General features: G+C 44.1%; 1 protein-coding gene across 1 annotated transcript in view; it reads right to left on the bottom strand.

Moving 5' to 3' along the window:
• LOC135368863 (GRIP and coiled-coil domain-containing protein 2-like) overlaps positions 1–24013 on the bottom strand; it is a 55482-nt gene extending 31469 nt beyond the window's left edge. The window contains exon 1 of the mRNA XM_064602404.1: positions 23733–24013. Coding sequence (XP_064458474.1) covers positions 23733–23875 — 143 coding nt within the window. The 5' untranslated portion in view covers positions 23876–24013. The remainder of the gene's footprint in view (positions 1–23732) is intronic.
• Positions 24014–24218: the final 205 nt, after the last annotated feature.

Here is a 24218-nt window from a genome sequence, read left to right as displayed (position 1 = left end):
TTTTTTGACACAAAAGAGGCGTACGCCTCCCGTTTGCAGCAAATCAGGGAAGATAACGATATCATTCGAGATTATGCTTGGCTAGGAGACTGCTGTGCGGTGAAGTTCATTTTTAAGAGTGTACGTCTTCCAAGGTGTCAGGAACAAAACCTTGTCTACACAGTCTGGGTTACCCCGCACTCCCAAAAAATGAACTTCACCGCAATGCATGATCCCGAATGGCATCGTTCTGTCCCGATTTGTTGGAAACGGGAGGCGCACGCCATTTTTGTGACAGTTGTGCAGCGCATAAGTTTCCACAAAAAAAGGCGTACTCCTCCCGTTTCCAACAAACCTGCGATAACGATGCCACTTGAACCTCTTTCAGCTTTGAGCTCTGAAGTTCCGAACACTCTCAGAACAGAACTTCACCGCATAGCACGTTGTCCACAAAAACCATTGCCACGAGTGAGAGGGTTATACCATTTCTAATTGGAAGAGCGAGAGGGGGCGTACGCCTTTTTTGTAGTAATTATCATATATCCAAATTGCTACAAAAACGTTGGCGTATGCCCCCCTCTCTCTGTCTTCAAATCAGAAGCGATAACCCTATCATTTCTGGCGGTGGTTGGCGCACAACGTGCTATGCGGTGAAGTTCAGTGCTGAGAGTGTTATAATTAGGAACAACAGCCGTGTCTAACACTGACCTTTCGAAAAATAGTGCAAAAAGTTATAAAATAAAACAGCTTCAAATCTATCGTATTTGTGTCCATGTCTAATGCTATTAGCTATTAGAATGCTGTACATTCTGAGGCATTGGGCTGCATTCTGTACCCACAAGAACTACACTCTTAAAAATGAACTTCACCACATAGCACTCTCCTAGCCAACCATCATCCCGAATGATAACGTTCTCGCCCCTGATTTGTTGAAAACGGGAGGAGGAGCCTATTTTGTGCCGTGCATAATGGCACAAAATAGGCTCCTCCTCCCGTTTTCAGCAAATCAGGGGCGAGAACGTTGTCATTCGGGAGGATGGTTGGCTAGGAGCGTGCTATGTGGTGAAGTTCATTTCTAGGAGTGTACGTGTGAAACATATGCAAAGCACTTCGGGGCGCCAGAAACGATTTCTCTCGAGAAATGCTATCTTATTGCGACAGAAAAAGAAGAGCGCGGCATTAGCGCGGCATTAGCGCGTCACGGAAAAGTTTGAAATAAGGACGATTGGAAGTCCAATTCTGCTTGGTGACTATTGTCAAAACTACGGAGGCTCCTCCTTAAAACGCGGGACCTTTGTTTCCGTCTATATGCTTAAGAGAAAGAACAAGCCGTGCCGTGAAATTGTGTTAGGCGGACAACCTGTGTCATGCGCTGCACGACGTTTCGCTAACGGGCTCTGCCGTCTTCTGTCATTATCGGAACGACTCAAAGGGCAGAGAGAGAAGAATATATAGCTCCAGCACGACTCGCTGCAAATGCGAGGCCGTTTAACTATACATAATGTCGCTGTATGGACCCGTAGAAAGAAATTGAGTACACTTCGAAAGAAAAAGGGAGACATTTGGGAGAACACACACACACAGAAAAAAAAAAAGCACTTGCTGTGTATTTACTCACAGGGGCACGTTCTTTCGGCGAAGAACTGATTTCAACCGATGTCTATTACCCCGAATTCAGGTCTGGTTAAACCCGCATCGGGAGAGATGAAAAAAAAAAAAATAATAATAATATAGCATAGAGCACATTCTACATCACGCGAGCAATTATGAATTTCACCGCACAGCACGCTCATAGCCAACCACACTCTAAAAACAGAACGTCACCGAATAGCGCGCTGTGCGCCAACCATTGCCACAAATGATAGGGTTATCGCTTCTGATTCGAAGATAGAAGTACACTCTTAGAAATGAACTTCACCACATAGCACGCTCTTAGCCAACCGTCATCCCGAGTGACAACGTTCTCGCCCCTGATTTGTTGAAAACGGGAGGCGGAGCCTATTTTGTGCTCATTATGCACGACACAGAATAGGCTCCGCCTCCCATTTCCAACAAATCAGGGGCTAGAATGTTGTCACTCGGGATGACGGTTGGCTAGGAGCGTGCTATGTGGTGAAGTTAATTTCTAAGAGTGTAGGCGTACGCCTTTTTGTGGCAATTTGGATATATGAAAATTGCCACAAAGAGGCGTACGCCCCCTTCTCTCTTTGAATCAAAAGCGATAACCCTATCATTTGTGGCAATGGTTGGCGCACAGCTTGCTATGCGGTTAAGTTCTGTTTTTAGAGTGCCATAATCTCGAATGATATCGTTATATCTTCCCTGATTTGTTGAAAACTGTCGGCGTAGGCCTTTTTTTTTGTGGCAATTATGAACAGCATAAGTGTCACAAAGAAAGGCGTACGCCTCCTGTTTTCAACAAATCAGGGAACATAACGATACCATTCGAGATGATCACAATCCAGAAGCGCTATGCAGGAGAGCCACAGAGCAAAAAGATGCAAGGAACAGCTTATAACATGGAGAGAGAAATAGTGCAAAATTCTAAAGATATTTTCAGCACCCCTTCATTTTTATTTATTTATTACTCCTTTATTTATTTTTGTCACATGCATTGCGTTTACAGATTTCCCTCATATTAGGCGAGACGCATTTACACGACACGAAACGTGTTAGTTCCCAACATGCACCGTGCGGTGGTACCGACCTATAAAGTGCATTTAGGTTTCCTACGCTTTTTAAAATGCCACCTGCGGTAATAACCTTTTGGGATGGAACCGACGACGGCGCGCTCGGCGCTCTCTTAGCGAAGCTATGCGGATATGCTAATCAATCACGAAGTGCGGATCAGGAGCCACTCCGTCCTCGTATTAGGGTAACCCATATATGGTCGCTCATGGTTTACGGTCACTTGGTACAGCACTAGAATAACTGCATTCCCTATGTCCGTTCTAGTACAAGATTGTGCTGACGACAGGGTAAAAAGCGTGTTCAGGACTCGCAGAAGCGGAAAAGTGTTTATCAACGAAAGGGGGGGGGGGGGGGGACAAAAGACGAAGGCCATACTTTAGCGCTCGAGTTAGCACGTACGGGATGACAAGAGAAAAGACAAAAAAAATTTCAGTGAGCCTACATGGGAATACGTGAGAAGACCGGAATTGTAAAAAAAAAAAAAAGAAAAAAGAAAGAAAGAAAAGAAAAATATATACTAAGTTCGAATCGAAAAAATAACAACAACAACTTATTTCAGGTTCAACTTATTAAAAACACTTGCTACTTTTATTACATTAATAATTAAGGGGGTACTAGAAATATATTTACAGTTAGGGGTCAACGTTTAGGCAGCAGCGCTGCCTCCAACAGGACCTCAACAGAACAGTCCTGTTGAAGGCAGCGCTGCTGCCGAAACGTCGACCCCTAACTGTAAATCTATTTCTAGTACCCCCTTAATTATTAATGTAATAAAAGTAGCAAGTGTTTTTAATCCTTATACGGCCTCCGAAGTCTCTTCATTACTTGTAGTCTATTTGTTTTCGCGTCCATCTGTACCCGGTTATACATTCATATATATACAAGGTGTTTCAGTTAAATCCCCGGGCTAAATAATTCGCGAACGGGTGCACCAATCCACGAGCTTTATTTTTTACAAGTATCTGTCCGATACCACCTACAAGCTGCACATCGTGTGAATGAGTGGGAGGCGCTCATTATTAAAATAAAAATGCAAATGAGTTTCGTAAAAAAGCGTAACTTCTAAAGCAGGGCGCTGTCGGCATTAAAATGGGTACTACCCCTTTTGGGACCTTCAGTGGACACCTTTTAGAGAAAAATCTGCCACCGAAGCGGGTCATTTGTTGCAGTAATTAATTGGTTGCGGTTTACGTATTTTTTTCGCGGCTGGTCGCGGCGAAGCGCAAAAGGGCGTATTTCATTGGTGTAATTCATTGGTGTAAGGACGTAATTCATTGATGGATAAGGGAGTGAAAGAGCGTCCTTTTGTGCTTCGCAGCGACAAGCCCCGACAAAAATACGTAAACCCGAACCAATTAATTACTGCAACAAATGACCCGCTTCGGTGGCAGATTTTTCTCTAAAAGGTGTCCACTGAAGGTCCCAAAAGGGGTAGTACCCATTTTAATGCCGACAGCGCCCTGCTTTAGAAGTTACGCTTTTTTACGAAACTCAGTTGCATTTTTATTTTAATAATGAGCGCCTCCCACTCATTCACACGGTGTGCAGCTTGTAGGTGGTATCGGACAGATACTTGTAAAAAAGAAAGCTCGTGGATTGGTGCACCCGTTCGCGAATTATTTAGCCCGGGGATTTAACTGAAACACCCGGTATATATATATATATATATATCGAATGTATCGATATGTAATATCGAAAACTTTACGTTATTGTTTGAAGCAACTTTGTAGTACCTGAAGGCATCAATGATATCTACATTACATTACAATGCTTCTCCTTGCAACTCCGGGAGAAAGGAACAGAAATATATTTCACCTGGAACAAAAGTTTTCCGCTCCGTGAGTTTTTCAAGGTCTTCCTTCCTCTCTACGAAAAAAAAAACAGCGAAAAAAAAAGTACATTAATTCAGTCTCCCAAGAAAGACGGTGATTACAGCGTTTCAAGGGAGGAAAACGGAAGCGTTGTTTCGCTTTCGGAGTCTGCCACCGTTTACACGCAATGGTGCTTCCGATGCTCATCCGTGGAAGAAGAGAAACACTCGAAGCTACGTTGAAGCCATTCGACGGACTGGACTCTCCCAGCGGTTTGGCCGTGGTTAGCATTCGTCACTGACATCTTAATGACATCTGGCTCCTCTCCTTTATCTATCTATTAAGTAATTCATTTTACTTTTAAAGTTTACTTCGATATACGTTATTGTTTGAAGTACCTTGCTAGCACTTGAAGGCATAGGTCGGCAAATTCTCTCGTGATAGCCATCAGGAACATCATTCACCATCACGTTACGGAGAGGGATGTGATGGGCTCCGATGTGATTGAAGTTGATTTGGATGGTGACCTACGATGTGATGGGATGCCGAAGTCGATTGGTGACGTTTGAATTTGACGTCTAATGACGGGATACGGTGTTCTTTTTTTTTTTAATTTCGTGTTAGCGCCGCGAAGCAACTGTGGTTATGAGCTAGGTACAGATGTGGACAGATGGAGAGAGGACAGCAGGAAGGGGTGGGGGACAGGGGGGTTATTATGCGTCCTGGGCCGACTTCAGGGGGAATTGTGCAGACATTCGTCTAGAAAGTCTGCCGGAAATCCCAGGGAAAACCTCAGCTGGTGGCTACGATGTTGATGTGATGTGACAGGGTGAGAGTGTGCCGACCTATGCTTGAATGTGCACTCTTAGAAATGAACTTATGAAAGCTTATGAACTCTTAGAAATGAACTATGCGGGGAAGTTCATTTTTAAGAGTGTGGCTACTGCGCTATTGAAGTGTGCGCTTGATACACGGGCTATTTTGAAGTTTAGTTTTAGTGTGGTGGGAGCTGGAACAAGGTTGCAACATGGCTGCTTGTACACTCTTAAAAATGATGAACTTTACAGCATAGGACGTTCCTAGCCAACCATCATCACGAATGATATCGTTATCTGCCCCGATTTGTTGAAAACGGAAGACGTACGCCTTTTTTGTGACAATTATGCTGTTCATAATTGTCACACACACAAAAAGGCGTACACGTCCCGTTTTCAACAAATCAGGGCAGATAACGATATCATTCGTGATGATGGTTGGCTAGGAACGTGCTATGCGGTGAAGTTCGTTTTTAAGAGTGTACGCGCTGAACCACCAACACTCTTAAAAATGAACTTCACCGCATAGCACGCTCCTAGCCAACCGTTATCTCGAATGATATCGTTATCTGCCCTGATTTGTTGAAAACAGGCGGCGTACGCCTTTTCTATGACAATTATGAACAGCATAAGTGTCACAGAAATGGCGTACGCCCCCCGTTTTCAACAAATCAGAGCAGATAACGATATCATTCGAGATAATAGTTGGCTAGGAGCGTGCAATGCGGTGAAGTTCATTTTTAAGAGTGAACGCTATTCTTTATATTAACATTTCTGCATAAGTGTCACAAAAAGGCGCACGCCTCCAGTCTTCAATGAATCAGTAGATGTCACTTGGGCTGACGGTTGGCTAGGAGCGTGCTATGTGGTGAAGTTCATTTTTAAGAGAGTACGCCTTTCTGTGGCAGTTTAGATATATAATAATCCACACAAAAAGGGCCGTACACCCCACTCTCTCTTTGAACCAGAAGCGATAACTCCACCATTCGTGCCAATGCTTGCCGCACAGTGTGTCATGTGGTGAAGCTCTGTTTTTAGAGTGCAAACGATACATCATTCATAACATGCAGCGCACTGCTAGAACCGAACTTCACCCCAACTCACACCTCTACAGTGAACCATTACGCATAATGACGTTGTATATTGACTCCCTTATTGAAAACTTGAGGTGTACGCCTTTTTGTGACACTCGTGTGCAGTTATGATAATATTGTGAAGAGGCTCATTATTTTATTCCCCACATCACCACCATCAATGGAGTAGAGTGTCACCCCTGGCGATGAAGCTCCCCATTCATCATTTTAAAAATAAAGTTGTTGTTGTTAATGTTCTCAAAAGGGCGTACGCCCCCGGGCTTTCCACAAATAAGGAGGGATAACGATATCATTATGTGAAACAGATGGCTTTCAACGTATTTCAAGTGAAATTCTGTTATACACTCTTAAAAATGAACTTCACCGCATAGCACGCTCCTAGCCAACCATCATCTTGAATGATATCGCTATCTGCCCTGATTTGTTGAAAACGGGAGGCGTACGCCATTTCTGTGACACTTATGCTGTTCATAATTGTCACAGAAAAGGCGTACGCCCCCCGTTTTCAACAAATCAGGGCAGATAACGATATCATTCGAGATAATGGTTGGCTAGGAGCGTGCTATGCGGTGAAGTTCATTTTTAAGAGTGTAACAGCGCACGTGCTACATGCAACCAGAAATAAAGTCCACTTCGCAACTTTCCAACCGTCACTCAAACCCATTTTACACTCTCTCGCAGGCCACGCGTCCTTCTACAGCGACATCAAACGCGAGAACATTCAAAGCGGGTAGATAAGGCTTACTACGCAACGGGCATCATCCCATCCCATCGCATCCGAGCAGGCATCACCACTTCCCATCGAATTAAAGAAAAAAATCGCTCGTGGCGGTGCAAGCCGAGATCCCTCGTATATAAAACTGCCTTGACCTTGCGAGGAATGCAAACACTCGGTATACGTGATGATGCAAGGAGGCAGGCGGCCGAGAGAGGACTTGCGCCTTTTCCACGTATTACCAAAAGTAGAACGCGAGACCGGGAGATCCCGTTGTACGGCCGGCCCATTAAGACAACAGGCTGGCCGAAAAGAAGCAAAAACAAGCGCGGGCGACGATGAGAGGAGGAGGAGGAGGAGGAGGGCAGAGACGGGAGGGAGGCAGGCAGTCGTGGAGGGATTTTTTGATTCACTTTGAAGTGAGACTTGAGTCGATACGGGTCTGCCGGTGTGAGTTGGGTGTCTTTGTGTGTGAGGAGCTTCTGTGAACGATCTTTTTGGATTTTCTCTGCCGCGCTCAGGGATCGGGTGTTCGGCGGATAGAAATATTGCGGAGGTGCTGCTCCAGCTTGGAATAAGCTTGTCTCGTAAGTAGATTTTTTTAGACATGCACGAGCAACTAGCTCAAACCTGACATTCCAGAGAGTGGCTTTCTCCGGGAAATTGTGAAATTAAAATCTTGTTCGTGTGAAGTCCGGTACTGGCAGTAAAATATTTAGAAAGTAAAGAGAGAATGCAAAAGAAAAAAGAAAGAAAAACTGTTTCCAGCAACATGTTCATGATCCATCGTTATTCGTTGCTATATTGTGCTTTTCACCAGCGGCTGAATTTATGGTGCTGTCCAGAAACTGAGACGAATGCATTTAAACATTCGAGCTGCTATTACAAATTCCCGTTGTAGTGGTAGGAACAGTAATTATACACTACGCTCTAAAAACTGAACTTCACCGCATAGCACGTTCTGCGCCAACCATTGCAGCGAATGATAGGGTTATCGCTTCTGATTCGAAGAGAGAAGGAGACGCACGCCTTTTTGTATTTGGATATATGATAACTGACACAAAAAGGCGTCCTTCTCCCTCTCTCCTTGAATCAGAAGCGATAACCCTATCATTAGTGGCAATGTAGTTGCGCAGAGCGTGCAGTGCGGCGAAGTTGAGTTTTCACCTTAGGCAATATCCGGTGGTCTGTACCGTTTACTTGGGAGCTGACCCTTAGGACTAGGAGCATGGGGAGCAAAACCCCTATGGTTGTGAAGTATATATACATGAGATCAAAATGGAAGTGCTGGTGTTCCTAGCAGTGCTTTCGAAGGTTAGGAGAACCTCTAGCCGACCGTCAGTGTGGGAAGTCCCGCTGAACGATTTCACAGTGGTGAGAGCTACCACTTGGCGGTACCCATAAAATCGAGGTTCAGTAACTCGCTGTTGACTCGAGTGATTAGATAAGTGATGAAAAAGGTGAGCCGATCTTCCTGACTATTTCCTGCGACATTTAATTTACTGATTCCCTGTATTCGATTAGATGTATTGTCATCAAACAGAAGAACTACCATCAGACAAGTGTGTATTATCATCAAGAGGGACAACTACCTGTGGAGATAGTCCCCCATTACATCGACAGAAACTCTATCTTACATACCGGATAACACCGCTTTCAAGGTCAAGGAGCCGAGTCGAGGTAAACTAGCGGTGAGAGCACTCCACAAGCCCGTACAACGACTGCTCACAGATCACGTGTGCACACATGCAGTTCGGCTCGCACTGCCTGGTACATAGCCATGCTTCCACCATCTGAGCCACCGAAAGCTGACCAACGCCGTGCGTGTTGTCATCAACACTCTAAGGGCAAAAAAAAAAAAAAAAAAAAAAAAGAAAATGAAAAGAAAAAAAAAGAGATAGAGAGAGAGAGTAAATAAGAGTAAATGAAGTGTAACTATTATCGGAAGAGTAAGGAGGGAGTGATCAGAGTAAAGATGGGAAGAAAAGAATATTGGAAGAGTGTAAAAGTCATATGTGACTTTTGTTATACGTCATATCAAGGGAAGTGCCTTATAGGACGAGACCTGCCGATATTTTGGAACAGAGACTGTTCTTCTTCTGGGCGAGTCTCTGTTCGAAATATCGGCGGCTCTCGTACTGAGGCACTTCCCTTCATACTTCCTTACCGGTTCGCCAGATTTTTTACCCTTCTATGTCATATGTCATGACATTTGTAAGTCATATATATGCCTTTTACACTCTTTCTACACTCGCAGAAAAAAGGGTGTGAAAAAGTGGTAACATCTATAGTTACCACCTACACTTTAAAAACAATTTCACTGCATAGCACGCTGTGCGAAAACCATTGCAGTGAATGATAGGGTTATCGCTTCTGATTCGAGGAGAGAGGGGGGAGTACGCCTTTTTGTGACAGTTTTCGTATATCCAAATTGCCACAAAAAGGCGTACGCCTCCCCCTCTCCGCGAATCAAAAGCGATACCCGTATTGTTCGCGGCAGTGATTGGTGCGCTACGTGCTATGCGGTGAAGTTCTGTTTTTAGAGTGTACACTCTTAGAAATGAACTTCACCGAATAGCACGCTCCTAGCCTACCATAATCTCGAATTATATCGTTATCTTCCCTGATTTGCTAAAAACGGGAGGCGTACGCCTTTTTTGTGACAATTATGAACAGCATAAGTGTCACAAAATAGGCTCCGACCCAAGTTTTCAACAAATCAGGGACGGGACCGTTGTCATTCGGAATGATGGTTGGCTAGGAGTGTGCTATGTGGTGAAACTCATTTTTAAGAGTGTAGGTCAACATAGCGTCTGATAAAGGGTGCAAAGGGCTGGTAAAAGCAATTATCATATATCCAAATTGCTACAAAAAGGCGTACGCCCCCTCTCTCTCTTCGAATCAGGAGCGATAACTCTATCATTCGTGACAATAGTTTGCGGACGGCGTGCTATGCGGCGAAGTTCTGTTTTTAGAGTGCAGAGATGACTGTCTCGGTGACGCCTACAACGGCGAGTTCTTTCACTAGCACCACCACGAGATGGCAGTCCTCAGTACATCATTGGGACATCTTCAAACGAACTGTGTATCTCAGCGTCATATTTTCTGCCCAGCGGAGTTTACGTATACTCCAAAATGAACTAATCGGGGAGTAACCACAGCATCGCCCTCCTAGATTGCAATTACTGCCCTAGATTGCAATTACTCGCCATTTTAATCCCCTGATCCTGAAATTTACTACACAGCTAGCGTTGCAAATGAACCCTATACACGTCGCATAAACTGCGTTTAGTCCCGAAATGGAGTAACAGTCGTGGCAATGTATCTACTCCCCAAAAGTCCAAGCCTGTGACCTGCCTGCGAATAGTCCTAAAAAGAACTAAGATCTTTTTTCCCCTTAGAGTGTACACTCCCAAAACAGAACTTCACCGCATAGCACGCTGTGCGCCAACCATTGTCGCGAATGATAGGGTTAGCGCTTTTGATACGAGGAGAGAGTTGGGCGTACGCCTTTTTGTGACAATTTGAATCTATGAAATTGTCACAAAAAGGCGTACGCCTCCCTCTCTCTTCGAATCAGAAGCGATAACCCTATCATTCTTGGCAACGGTTGGAGCACAGCGTGCTATGCGGTGAAGTTCTGTTTTTAGAGTGAAGCGTGCAATGCAGTGATAGGAACCTGTACCAGATTTGAGCTGTCTCTATAGGGCTAGCTCACTTACGTTTTGTAAGAGAGTGTCCTACACTAATGCATAAGTCGAAGAATGAACAAAATGGAATCCCTGTAAAGTACCATCGGCAAACGAAAACAAAAAACAGCACTGAAGCTAGCTACATTAAGACTTACGACTTAATAGCCTTGTGTCATTACATTAAGGCTCTGGGTGAAAGCTTGTGTCTTAATAAATGGACGTAGATATCTCCAATGTGTTTCTTTTTTCCTTTTTTACTAATGTATAAGGAAGGGTTGCGTTTCTGCCGGCCAATTCGAAAATCGGTTATCAAGAGAAATAACAAGATAGATTCCCCTTAATTTTAAGGCTTGTAGAACAAGAACAGAAAAAAAGAGGCTAATTTGTACGTTCATATATACTTTGAAATTGAGCGCTGACGGTATACAAGGATAAAGGAAGAGGACAGCACAGAGCGCCCATCGCTTATGGGAAAACAGAAAACTCTTTTATTTGCAACTAATTCTGTGTTTTTTAGTCGCTTATCTTCCATTTGAGCGGACGTTTAAATTATCCATCGATCCATACTCCGACGAAATTCTTCTAATTGCCGCTGTCCTATATTTAAGCCGCCGTCTAAGCAGGGCAGTATGCTTCCGAACAGGACCCGCGGCATCACTGAGGAACACCGCGCGTGCAATATGCTTCTCGCATTTTTAAACCGGAATCCCGCTCTTATCGGCGGGCTTTGTATCAGTCCCGCACGTATTCTGCGGCTCTTTTCCGATCTATCGTAACGCACAGAAAAAAAGATGCAGAAGCTCAACCTGTCTGGGGCGCCTGTGCGAATGCAAAGCTCTCTTGGCCCACTCTCCCGCATGTAGGTCGGAAGCCTCTTTTTGGTCGGTGCAGGCTGTTCTGGGGACAGGCAGAAAAACACCGCCGTCCATCGCGGATTTCCGTCGTATATCTATAGTATGTCGCGACGGTATCTGATATAAAAAAAACACACACACACACACACACACACAAAAAAAAAAAAAAAAGAAACGAAGCCCTCTGCAAAAGGATAGCGATCCTCCTTGTAGGTAACTTTGCGGTTCAGCGTCTTTAGACTAATTTTCACAACATTCGGTCGAGGATGCTTCAAGGCGATTCATAACCATAGGACTGTGCGGACGTTCAATTTTTTCGAATACAGAGCGTATAATTGTACGTTCGAATCGAATTGTGAATTGAGTATGTGATTCTATATTCGAATTTTTTTAATCTAAGCGATGTCTCTTCCGAACCATTTTTTTCCCCGAGTAATTCATAAGCTTGCTCTCGTAAGTCCCAGAAACGCCAGAAGAGAGGGTATGGAACAAAGTGAGCGCTACTTCATACGAGGACCCGCATACGTATATATATCACGAACCTAAGTCGTATATCTGCATACGTGCTTGTATCGGTTATATAACTATATTTGGCTGTGGTTTTAAAATTACTATTCGTACAGGCCTATTCATAACTGTCATTTTCTGTACATAGAGTCGTCATGTATGTCTTGCTTTCTTCAATTCAGTTTATACGAAATTTCGCGGAAACACCGCGACACAACTATGGCTATGAGCGGTATACCGACGAAGACCGGTGGACAGAGTACAGCAAGAAGGTGTGGGAAACAAGTACAGCCTAAAAACGTAACTTCACAGCATAGCACGCTGTGCGCACCATTGCCACGAATGATAGGGCTATCGCAGTTCTGATTCGAAGAGACATGGGGCGTACGCCCCTCTCTCTCTTCGAATCAGAAGCGATAACCCTATCATATTCGTGGCAATGGTTGGCGCACAACGTGCTATGCGGTGAAGTTCTGCTTTTAGAGTGCAATGAGCAAGTATTTTAGGGCAAGTTCAAAAGCGTATACGAAGAGGGGAGTCAAGTCCTGTAGATCACATAAACAAAATACAGAAACCGACACTGAAGATTTTTGTTTAAGTTTAATTTGTACAAGCTTTCGCGTGGAGGTCCACGCTTCCTCAGGTACAAAGTGAAGTGGTGACACACATAAGTATATATAGTATATATAGTATAGACATATACACGACTAAACATGTATATGTCTATGTATATGTCTATACTATATATACTGTAGTATATATACTATACTACATATATACATATATACATATATACTACATACTACATATACTACATATATACTACTACTATACTATACTATATATTCTGTCAGACTGTATATGTCTATACTAGATATACTTATGTGTGTCACCACTTCACTTTGTACCTGAGGAAGCGTGGACCTCCACGCGAAAGCTTGTACAAATTAAACTTAAACAAAAACCTTCAGTGTCGGTTTCTGTATTTTGTTTATGGCAACTTCAAACTATAAAATCTGCCGAAAGCCCGAGAGAAAACGTCGCTCGCATTTTCACACGTGAGACAAAGGCGCTATCTAACGGCATTCTTTCGAATTAGCTTACCCACAATCGCATTATCCGTTTCCAAGCCTCCTTATCGTCACATTGTGCTTCGGCGTAGCTGATGTAATTCAGCTCTTGAGCATTCTTTGAGCGCGTATCAGCTACGATAAGCCGGCCGTTCTGCCGCGGGGCTCAAATTAAACCGGATAATAGACCGCGAAGCAAATTAAAGGAAAATGGACGATACTCAGATAAGCATCCAGAAGACAGGGGGTCTGTTTGTACTATATAAGGGGTATTGAAAGGAGAATCATGCATGCATGCATGTGGAACGTGACATATTTCCCACCGACGCTGCGTGAAAGCCTGGCCGATGGTTCCATTGTTCGTCCACTTTCATCAGCATCGCGGGATGACATCCGATATACGTCTCTCCGTCCATTCTACGCTGCATCTATCGGGGAAGAAAATCATCGTATCGCTTTCTTCTCAGGGATTATGCATCGCCCATAGAGAGGCTCTACGGGGAAAAAGAAAGACGCCACTGGACCCTTTCCCAGGACTTAATCAATCGAGCCTGTTAGGTGGGAATGCGGTTAGGCGGAAAAAGTTGGTGTATTACCCCGTAAACAATGTAACGGCGACAAAATAGCTGTTTCTCTGGGAAGACTTGCGCGACAAAGCTCACAGTCACGGGGCTGCCGCTATACATTCTTAAAAATGGGCTTCACCGCATAGCACGCTCCTAGCCAAGCATCATCTCGAATGACAACGTTCTCGACCCCTATTTGTTGAAAACGAGAGGCGGGGCCTATTTTGTGCATTATGTACGGCATAATGGCACAAAATAGTCTCTGCCTTCCGGTTTAAACAAATCAGGGGTAAGAACGTTGTCATTCGGGATGATGGTTGACTAGGAGCGTGCTATGCGGTGAAGCTCATTTTTAAGAGCTTAAGGGGACGGCTACCGCCAGGACACCAGTACACTTTAAAAACCGAACTAGCGCATAGCACGCTGTGCACCAATCATTGTCGCGAATGAGACTCTTAAAAATGAGGGGTGGGGGGGTGGGGAGAGGAATGGTAATGGTAAAAAATGAGCTTCACCGCGTAGCACGCTCCTAGCCAACCATCATCCCGAATGACAACGTTCTCTCCCCTGATTTGTTGAAAACGGGAGGCGTATGCCTTTTTGTGACACTGAAATTCTAATTCATAACCCTTAGGTCGGGAGTCGCCCGAACTTCGAATAAGTCGAATGGCAAACGTCACGCGCAAGTGCGCTTTCCCACTTTACTCCCGTGCACAAATCTAAGCCAACTCTACGATGCTTGCGTAATGGTTCCGAATTTCTTTCGTAAATAGTATTCTTTGGTATAACTTGGGCGCAAGCAGTGAGGTCCTGTTTTGGCAACGTGCCCTACACTGTTAGAACAGAACTTCACCACATAGCACGGTGAGGGCCAATCACTGCACAGAATGATACCGTCATCACTGCTGGTTTGTGGAAAGCGCGTGACGTACGCCTTTTTGTGACAATTAACGTGATTGTACAAGTGTCATAAAAAGGCGTACTCCTCTCGTTTCTAACCAATCCGGGGGGCAGAACCATGTCATTCGGGATGGTAAAAGCGTGCTATGTGGTGAAGCACTGTTTTAAGATTGTAGCGCAATGACAATCGTCGGTATCGCTGCTCAGAATGCAGGATGACGTCAAATGTTGCACGCAGACCCAATCGTATTCTCGTGGAATATTACATGTACGAGTCCGTTTCTTCTCGCCCGAAAATCCCATCTTTTCATAACGTGCATGAGGGGAGTGACTAAGCTACGTTCCCTTATTCCTGCTTCACTTAAGAATCTATCGCACACGACCTCTCGGACATTAGACAAAGGAACAAGGATTGCTCAAGGGGGTACGTGATACCCAATACACTCATTTGTAAACGATAAGTGATACGATCAATAATGATACTAGATACACCAATCTTGTGGATAAATTCTATGACGCCAGCATTGATTGAAAAAACTGCATCGCGAAAACATGACGCTATGTCGAAAAAAAAAAAAAGAAAGAACAAAACAACAACAAAATCTCCATTCCGCCTCATTAGCGCAACTTTTGCCTCATAAACCACTCTCGTGCACGTTAAACCATAGCTGATTAGACCATAACTGCTGAAATAAATATCCGCTTTTATGTCTGCGAGCTTTTTTTTTTTTTCTTCTTTTTTTCATGACTATCGAAAGCTTCCTGCCATATTCCTGCCAACAAAATAGAGCGTCTGAGTCGCATGACCCGTATGTACGTCCCCGTCGATGTCGGTAGACAATCCATCACAATAATTTCGACCCAACTCAAAACCTGATTAGCACTTATCTGCGCCGAGCCGCCCAAGACGCCCGGTGACCAACGAACGGAGGCAACCCAAATATATTGCGCTTTATAGTTTTAGCCACCAAAAAAACGAAACAGAGACAGCGCGGGATCCATCCATTTCCATTTTTCGTTGTGACGTGCAGAGCTTTGCAAAAAAAGAAGAAAGAAGAAGAAAAGAAAAAAGCGGACAAGGTCAGTCTAAAAGTTGTCCGGCCACTATATGGTGAGGTTGTTTGCGAGTGCGTCCGATAGAGTGGTCTCGGAGAGATCGGTGGGCCCCCATCGAATGTCACTCATTCGGCTCTTCGACAGGCTCTGCAGCTTACTAGAGGGCAGTATTAGAAAGTATACGCTATCGAATAAGGCGGACAGTATCATCAATATCGGGGCTTATTGGATAATACGGGATTTATCCACACCTGTGATGCAGTCATAGAACTATTCAGACGTTATTTCACGAACACTTTGGGCATTTTTCTATAGAGCTTAAAGCAAATGTACCTTCGATTACCTATCGATTGTAGCTATAATAGTGCTGCCGATAAGCGTGTTCATAACTTCATCAATACCGACTAACTTTTGGGGGCTCTTATTAGCCGGTGTTAGGAGAACATAAGTTTCAGGATAACATTTCCGAAAAGCCAATCTTCTGATATCTTTGAAGTGGCTGACGTCACGTTGCCGATAGCTAATTGACTGATAGCGATACGGATACATAACGCTCCAGAAGAACTAGACGCCTTAATAGGCGTCTAGTTCTTCTGGAGCGTTTCTTTTCCCTTTGCTTTTATTACTATGTATGCTTTTCCACAACTTAAAAAAAAGTCTACATTTCAAAGTGTCAGCGGGTTTTGATAAGTCTCTCTCTCTTCCGGACTCTTTTTATGACTCGTAAGTACACTTAGTACACATAACGACTTCGCAGAAACATACTTTGTGGTTTATGAAGTTACGAAAGAATATGCTTCCTTTCTTATTTGTTTTCTTCATAATTTTTAAGAACTTTTTTTCTTTCTTTCTTTAAAAGGGAGCAACAGATATAAAAACGTGAGAATGCGTCCGAGAAGGTGCTTTGTGGCTGCAATCGGAGCGGCTGTCCGCGCTTAAAAAGCCGAAGGTCGTGGTCATTTAGAGGTCAGTCGGCCACGCAGCACAGCGTCCATGACGCCGCTCGGGTCATGCAGTGGAAGTGTCATTCGATTTTTAATTTTAACTCGGAAAAAAGAGGAATAAAAAAAAAGAAGAAGACCGACGCGTTTCACGCGTGGGGTCGTGGAGAACGCCTCGTATACCGGTACCGGCATACCGGTTGGAGCTGAATTTCTTTAAGCGAGCACCTATACAAATATATATGGCGTGCCGCAGGGGAGGAGTTGCCGCAAGGCAAAGAACTTAATTTAGTAGCGTTATCTAAAATTCCACGAAAGTAGCCAATTATTTACTTGACTAATTATATGAAGAAGAAGAAAATGTATAATATTCGGTAATTTGCGCGCTCGATTTTGTTTGTGTTGAGTATGAATCAAACTCAACACCTCTAAACACACCCTAAAAACAGAGCTTCACCGCATAACACGCTCCTACACTCTAAAAACTGAACTTCACCGCATAGCACGCTCTGCGCCAACCATTGCCACGAATGATAGGGTTATCGCTTCTGATTCGAAGAAAGAGGGGGGCGTACGCCTTTTTGTGTCAATTTGGGTACATGATAATTGACACAAAAAGGCGTACACCTCCCTCTCTCCTCGAATCAAAAGCGATAACCCTATCATTCGTGGCAATGGTTGGCGCAAAGCATGCTATGAGGTGAAGTTCAGTTTTTAGAGTGTAGCCAACCATCATCCCGAATGACAACGTTCTCTCCCGTGATTTGATGAAAACGGAAGGGCGGTACGCCATTTTTGTGGCAATTATGAACTGCATAATGCCACAAAAATGGCGTACGCCCCCACTTTCCACTAATCAGGGGAAAGATGGGGTGATGATTGGCTATAGGAGCGTGCGATGTGGTGAAGTTGATTGATTGATTGATTTTGTAAAAGAATGTGATGAAGTTCATTTGTAAGAACGTGTGTGACAGTGGTTTTGCTGTCAGTGGAAACCAAGTCATCGAAATATGTCATAATAATACTTTGTAAACTGCATAGGCTTGTGATCTCTCGTAGTGAGAGTTTTATTTTTATTTTTTTTATTTTTTTCGGCTCGAACTATATAAACGCCGTCAATTTTGGACACGCGTTCGGATGCCGCAGTCTCTTAGTTTACCGGTTACCACAACGTTACAGCGCTGGTTTCTATAACGCAGTCGTAAGGTCTTCAAATACTCTTAAAAATGATGGTGGGTGGTGGTGGGTGGTGATAGGGCTTGCCGTTGTCGGCCTCACGTATGTGGGCAACGTCACGACTGACGCCCTGGGGGAATGTGCGTCCTGGGCCGACTTCTACGGGAACTGTGCCGACAAATGTCTAAAAGCGTCTCAGGAAAACCCTCTTAAACCTCTTAAAAATTAACTTCACCGCATAGCACGCTCTTAGCCAACCATCATCTCGAATGATATCGTTATCTGCCCTGATTTGATGAAAACGGGAGGCGTACGCCTTTTTGTGACACTTATGCTGGTCATAATTGTCACAGAAAAAGCGTACGCCTCCCGTTTTCAACAAATCATGTCAGACAACGATATCATTCGAGATGATGGTTGGCTAGGAGCGTGCTATGCGGTGAAGTTCATTTTTAAGAGTGTAGTCTCAGAATGGAGCGCAGTGGATCTTCAAGTGGACCGCGAACGGGATTTCAGTGTTGCCGTAGCTAGCGTGGGATCGCACCCTCTCCATTTTGTTCTTCATATGTTCCTAATTCGATCCACAAACTATCGACTTCAAACCAAAAAAAAAGTTTGAAAGAAGAAGCTCCAAAAGCACATGTTGGAAGCAAAACACGTCTAGGGACGTGCGGAGGATATCCCGTCCCCGGAGACCGGTCGGTTGACCCAGTGCTGGAGGCGTCGACGACGTGATATCTCAGATGGCCCGGTCAGCCCTCGAGGCCCTGCTAACAGGACGCCATCGAACGTGTACTTTAATAACGAGGAGGACCTCGAGTGTAATGGAGACCGGTAGAATGGCATTCCGTCCCGTCATCATCATCATCAACACTAACCGATCTTCCGGTTGACAGAGAGGTTGAGACCCTCCGTATCGGAGAATTTTGTGCTATTCTACCGTTTCAGAATAGGGGACCCAAGCGAGATGGGTCCCAAAGAAATAGCGTCGTCGCCACTGCGCGTGTTCAGAATCGTAACCGTGGCTTGGGCGTGCGCTCAAGCTGGTTTGCGTCGGTCTTGCGGCAAAGTAAGAGTCTGTAAGACGTTCGACCAGACTTGTGCCCGTTACTCCAAAAAAGTAATTGATTACCGTTACTCTTCTAGCTAAAGTAATTGATTACGGCGTTACAAATTACTCAACTCAAAATGTAATTGAGTAACGAGTATAAAAGTAACGCGTACGTTACTCTTGCCGTTACTTTGAATTCATGCAAAAATTTCTGCCCCTGTGCGCTTCGAAAAAAAAGAAAAAAAAAAACCCAACTCCCAAATCTCCCAGTAGCAATAATATTTTCCCTCTTCCAACAGTAAAATAGCCCAACAAAGACACAGGAAATCTGTCACAGAGCATTGTTATTTTGAGTCAGACTCTACTTCTAATACAAGTAACTGATTACTCAAAATTGTAATCGAATTATTTGTTCAGAAATGTAATTGATTACTCGAAAAATTACTCAAAAACTGATTTCAGGTAACGCAATTACTTGGAACGCGTTACGTACAAGTCTGCGTTCGACGTAAAGTTTTGTTTTCTATAAAGGTTATGTTTCTATGTATTTTTTTTCTTCTAAGAGAGATATTAAACGGTAGGAGCAACTTATTTGTTTACACATGGTAACAAGACTTTCGTGCACGAGACTGCACTTCTTCAGGTTACCTGAAGGAGTGCAGTCTCGTGCACGAAAGTCTTGTTACCATGTGTAAATAAATAAGTAGCTCCTACCGTTTAATATCTCTCTTTGATCTACTCATCACCGGCAACTTGACATCGCCTATTTTTCTGTCGTCGCATCTTCTTATTTTTTTCTGAAAATTTCAGTTTTAATATGGTGTAAAAAAAAAAAGAAGAAAAGGAAAACGATCACTGCTGACACCCAAAAAGGAGTAAAATCCGGTTCGCGTCGAACAAGACCTACTCACTGTTCAGCGACTGGAGCATGGTCCAGTGAATGAGCTGCCACCGCCCGCCGGCCGCGTATTCTTTGCGGTTACTCGCCACTTTGAAAGGCGCTGTTTCTCGTAGGAGGAGAGACCCATCCATCCCGAAGCGGATATGCAGCCCGGGAGGTCGTTGACGGCGTCAAACAAACCCTACTAACACCGATCCACGTCTCTCCGCTGATAGCACACAAATCTGCATGCTGTGTGTACACTCTTGCGTCCCTATTCTCCGGCGTTCCATGTGTACATAGTGGGGATTGGATCACTAGTCGTCGCGGTCGAGTTCAGAGTGTTTGTTTTCTCCGCATTCCTTCCGTGTTAAGGTGTTAAGGGCGGAAAGTTTGAAACTGTACAGGATGTGTGTATCGTTCATACGAGGCCCTCGTTTCTTTTTTTTTTTTTTTTTGTGTGTGTGTGTTTTCTGTTAACGCATCATTATGGTTTGGACTATTTTTCCGCGGAACTAGCGGAATTCAAGTCGAGACTCACATTTAGCAGTTCTGCTGATAACGTTTTGAAGCACTGAACGTCCGATTCCACATTGATGATGATGATGATGATGATGGTGGTGGTGGTGGTGATGATTTGGGGTTTAATGGCGCAACGACAACGGAGGTCATTCATAACGATTCCACATTGAATTCGACATCCTTCCCTCATTTAAAGGGGCACTAAAGTTCAAATATTTCTCATCGTTGGATGGAAAATGTCGTTACCTCAACACCGACACAAAATGAGTTTTCTTTTTTTTTTTTTCAATTTCGTGTTAGCGCCGCGAAGCAACTGCTGCTATGAAAGGCGTACAGACGGGACCAGATGGAGAGAGGACAGCGAGGAGGAGTGGGGGACAGGGGGGGTATTATGCGTCCTAGGCCGACTTCAGGGGGAAGTGTGTCGACGTTCGTCTGGAAAGTCTGCAGGAAAATCCAGGGGAAACATTGAACAGCGCAGCGGGTGCCGGGATTCGAACCCGATACGCCTATCAGTCTGAGCGCCACGTCATAAGCCATGGGAGCGCTGGTGAACGGTATTCATTGGTTACGTCGTTCGTTTCGTCGTTCAATAGAGCTCCCCGCGTTATGTAAACATACGCCAGCCAGGTGTGGGACCCGCATAAGAAAACTGACATCCAAAAGCTAGAACCAGTTCAATAGCCGTCAGGTTTATTTATTCATCGTATAACAGAAGACAATCGGTCACGCAACTGTTACGAAATGGAAATATATAAGCATTACAAAACCGTAGAAATATACTATATAATAGATTAATAAATAGACTATACATTTATTATATGTTGTATAATGGTCACTATCAAACGAATACTACGCCTTACGTGAGAACACGTCCCGACAGGATCTACGCACAACACACCGCAAACAGGTATTGAATTGAATTGAAACTTTATTTCACATTGTAGCAAGTACAATGTGGGAGGCCCAGTGCAAAAAACAGCAAGAAGCAGCTTGACACAGTTGCATACAGTTGCTATACAGTAGTTGTATACAGTTCCATTCCCCTCCAAAATTGATACTTTCAAATTTTCATTCTCTGTCCGAACTCAGGAGGAATGGAAGTCTTCCAGTTTTACAGCTTGTTATGTGGGTTGATTGAAGTTAGGGGAATTGATAGTTATACTTTTTCTTCTTCTTTCCTATATGTTACTCTGTTAAGCAGCTCAGCGCGTGTGATTTTTGTGCTATGCACTGCATTGTTTCCTCTCCCGTAACAACCCTATACAAATGGTTAACAGTATGAACGAATAAATAAGATAAACACCGCAGCGACTGAAGCGTCACAGTGGTGGGTGCCGGCCACCCTTGGAACTATTCGCGTGTTCTGGCGTATATATTGTTGTTTGTGCCACGTGTGTTTTGTTTTGCCCACCAACGTCGAGATATCTCTCAAGCATACGTCCACCATTGCTACCGAGATGCAGACAAAAAAAACGCCTTTGAGGGAAGAAGCCACGTTGTTATCGCAACAAAATGAAGTACACTTTCGCCCAAGGGCAGCGACGGCAAGAGGTGCATGACCGCGCTGCAATTAGGAAAAGGAAAAGATGGAATGACGGAGGTTGAGAAGAACACGAAAGACGAGACATTTCAAATGACAAAGGAGCGTTACAGGCATAATAATATTTGTTTGTTTGTTTGCAGGGAAAAAAAAATATTTGCTCGTTTTTGTTTGCGTTTGTTTTTCCAGGCTCACGCAACATAACGGATAAAATAGAATATATAACGGGGTGAAGTTTTCCTTCTTTAAATATACCGTTCAAAAGGTATATCAGGTAACAAAGACTTGTATAAAGATGACGGTGAGAAAAAAAGAAATGAGCGATGAAGGCGGAGACGATGTCGCATACGGCTAATTCAGAGCGCTCTAATGTGACAACACCGTAACGATGTGCCTAAAAAATAAAGAAAGAAAGGGAAAGGCTACAACAAATAAAGAAGGAGAAAACCATCTTCAAACCTAGGCCTCTAGAGAAGCCTGGTAGGTGTCAGTTGGTCAGTGTATCACAGTGACAGCGCCCCTCGAAGCAATCGTTCACACCATTCATCGAAAGAATGACCTTGACCTTCCTCGTTTAAGCACGAGGGCCTTCCGAAGAGCAGGTATTTCCCGAATTCGTCTCTCTTTAAACCCTCGAACGTGATTCCCGCGGAGTCTTATCGGTACATATAAACTATGGTTTGCGTTAGCCGGGTCAATCAAACGCCCTTTGAACGTGCCAGCTCCTTCTTCCTTGTGGAGTTTCGACACGGCGCTTTTCTTCTTTTTCCTACCGTCTAATTTCCCCCCTTTTTATCCTGTACATGAGCAACATCTTGTAACGGAATGGAAGTCACGATCCACGTGACCGCCAAATATCCGGAGGTCAGTCCGGCTAGTTCCTCTTCCGTCTCGTACTTTGCGCCGAAAAAGTGCCGGTTGGCTTCTATACAGGGAGGTGTTAGTCCCTTCTTAGAAGGTAGAGGAAAGCATTTATACTCTTCGGTGTTTTGAGCGGTGCACCGCTCGGATGACTTCGCACGCTATCGTCAGCAGGATGTCATGTGCTCGTTGTTTTCTTGATGGATTAGTTTCAGCATGTGAAGCAGTGTGATATAAGTTGGTACTAGAATTTTTACCTGTCTAATCAGATTTTTTTTCCAGCGTGATTAGTGTTGCTTCGGGGATTTACGTGTTCAAGTAACAGAAATTCTGACGGACAATGTAGAGGTTAACTGATTATTTAACGATTTTAGGACGAAATTAAAAAGGCGGAGAATTAAACAGTAGGGAAATGCGATGATTTCGATGACAGTAAAACGAGTTTATATATATAAAAAAAACACTAGAACACATGTAATACACCTGGCATTCGGCAATATAAAACCACGCAATAATGCATTTAAATTCTGGTCAAAAATACAAAATTGAGAAAACTGCTGAAAAATTGCTCAACGGTGGGGGAGGGGTCAGCACACAGATTCGATTGAACAAAATGCAGGCAACTCAGTGGTTGACACCCATTCGTGGCAACTCGTTCGTGGCAGCAATGGCCTTGAAGTAATATGTAGGTGTAAGCGCACAAAACACACATCCACAACACGGCAGCATGCACGTGCTGCAGAGCGGGGCATCTCGCAACAAAGCGTATCTTTTAGCTGGGCGGTCCCTGTTGTCACGTAAGCCAGGAACACAAGAAAGAAGCGAAACTTGACACAGTTCCGCAAACTGCGCAGCAGTCCACACGCGAACGCCAGCCATTTAAATTGCGAACCTCTGACCGGACGTTTAACGTGATACACAATAGTAACGGCGTACTCTGGGCAACTTGGGCTTTAGACCGCGTCCTACATGCAGTGAACAATACTAAAAAGAAACAAAAGGGCACACCTGTGGTCATTCTTTCCGTCCTTGTGAGCCGCGCACCGTGACCTTGTGACAAAGACACCACCGCCGGCGCAATTTGGCTTGTTGACATAACGGCTTCCTTGCAAATGACGAAAACAAAAGACTAGAACAGTAGCAGACGACATAACTATATATCGTAGGAAATTGCTGGGCCTGTGCGGAGCGCTTTGAATGAACTAGTATTCTTTTTCTTTCCTTTTTTTCGTCTTTGCAAACTGGTTTGTGCAACAATGTGTCATTAGCAGGGGCACGACAGGAAACTGTCGTCTGCGCGATGTCTCGATAACGTCACTGTCGTCTGCCACACATTTCCCGTATAGCAGACGATGACGTTCATTCGAGGCGAGGGGTCATCCGCGTTATCTTTTTTTTTCTCTCTCTCTCTCTCTTTAAGGGACGAGCGTGTTCCGCGTGAAATATGGTCTTGTTTACGTCAAAAAGTGGAACGTGAAATGTCAAACAACGTGT

The sequence above is a fragment of the Ornithodoros turicata genome, chromosome 9 (genome assembly GCF_037126465.1).
Source record: "Ornithodoros turicata isolate Travis chromosome 9, ASM3712646v1, whole genome shotgun sequence".
Taxonomy (NCBI): domain Eukaryota; kingdom Metazoa; phylum Arthropoda; class Arachnida; order Ixodida; family Argasidae; genus Ornithodoros; species Ornithodoros turicata.
Note: the sequence above shows the minus strand (reverse complement) of the source record. Positions and strands in the feature narration are given on the sequence as shown.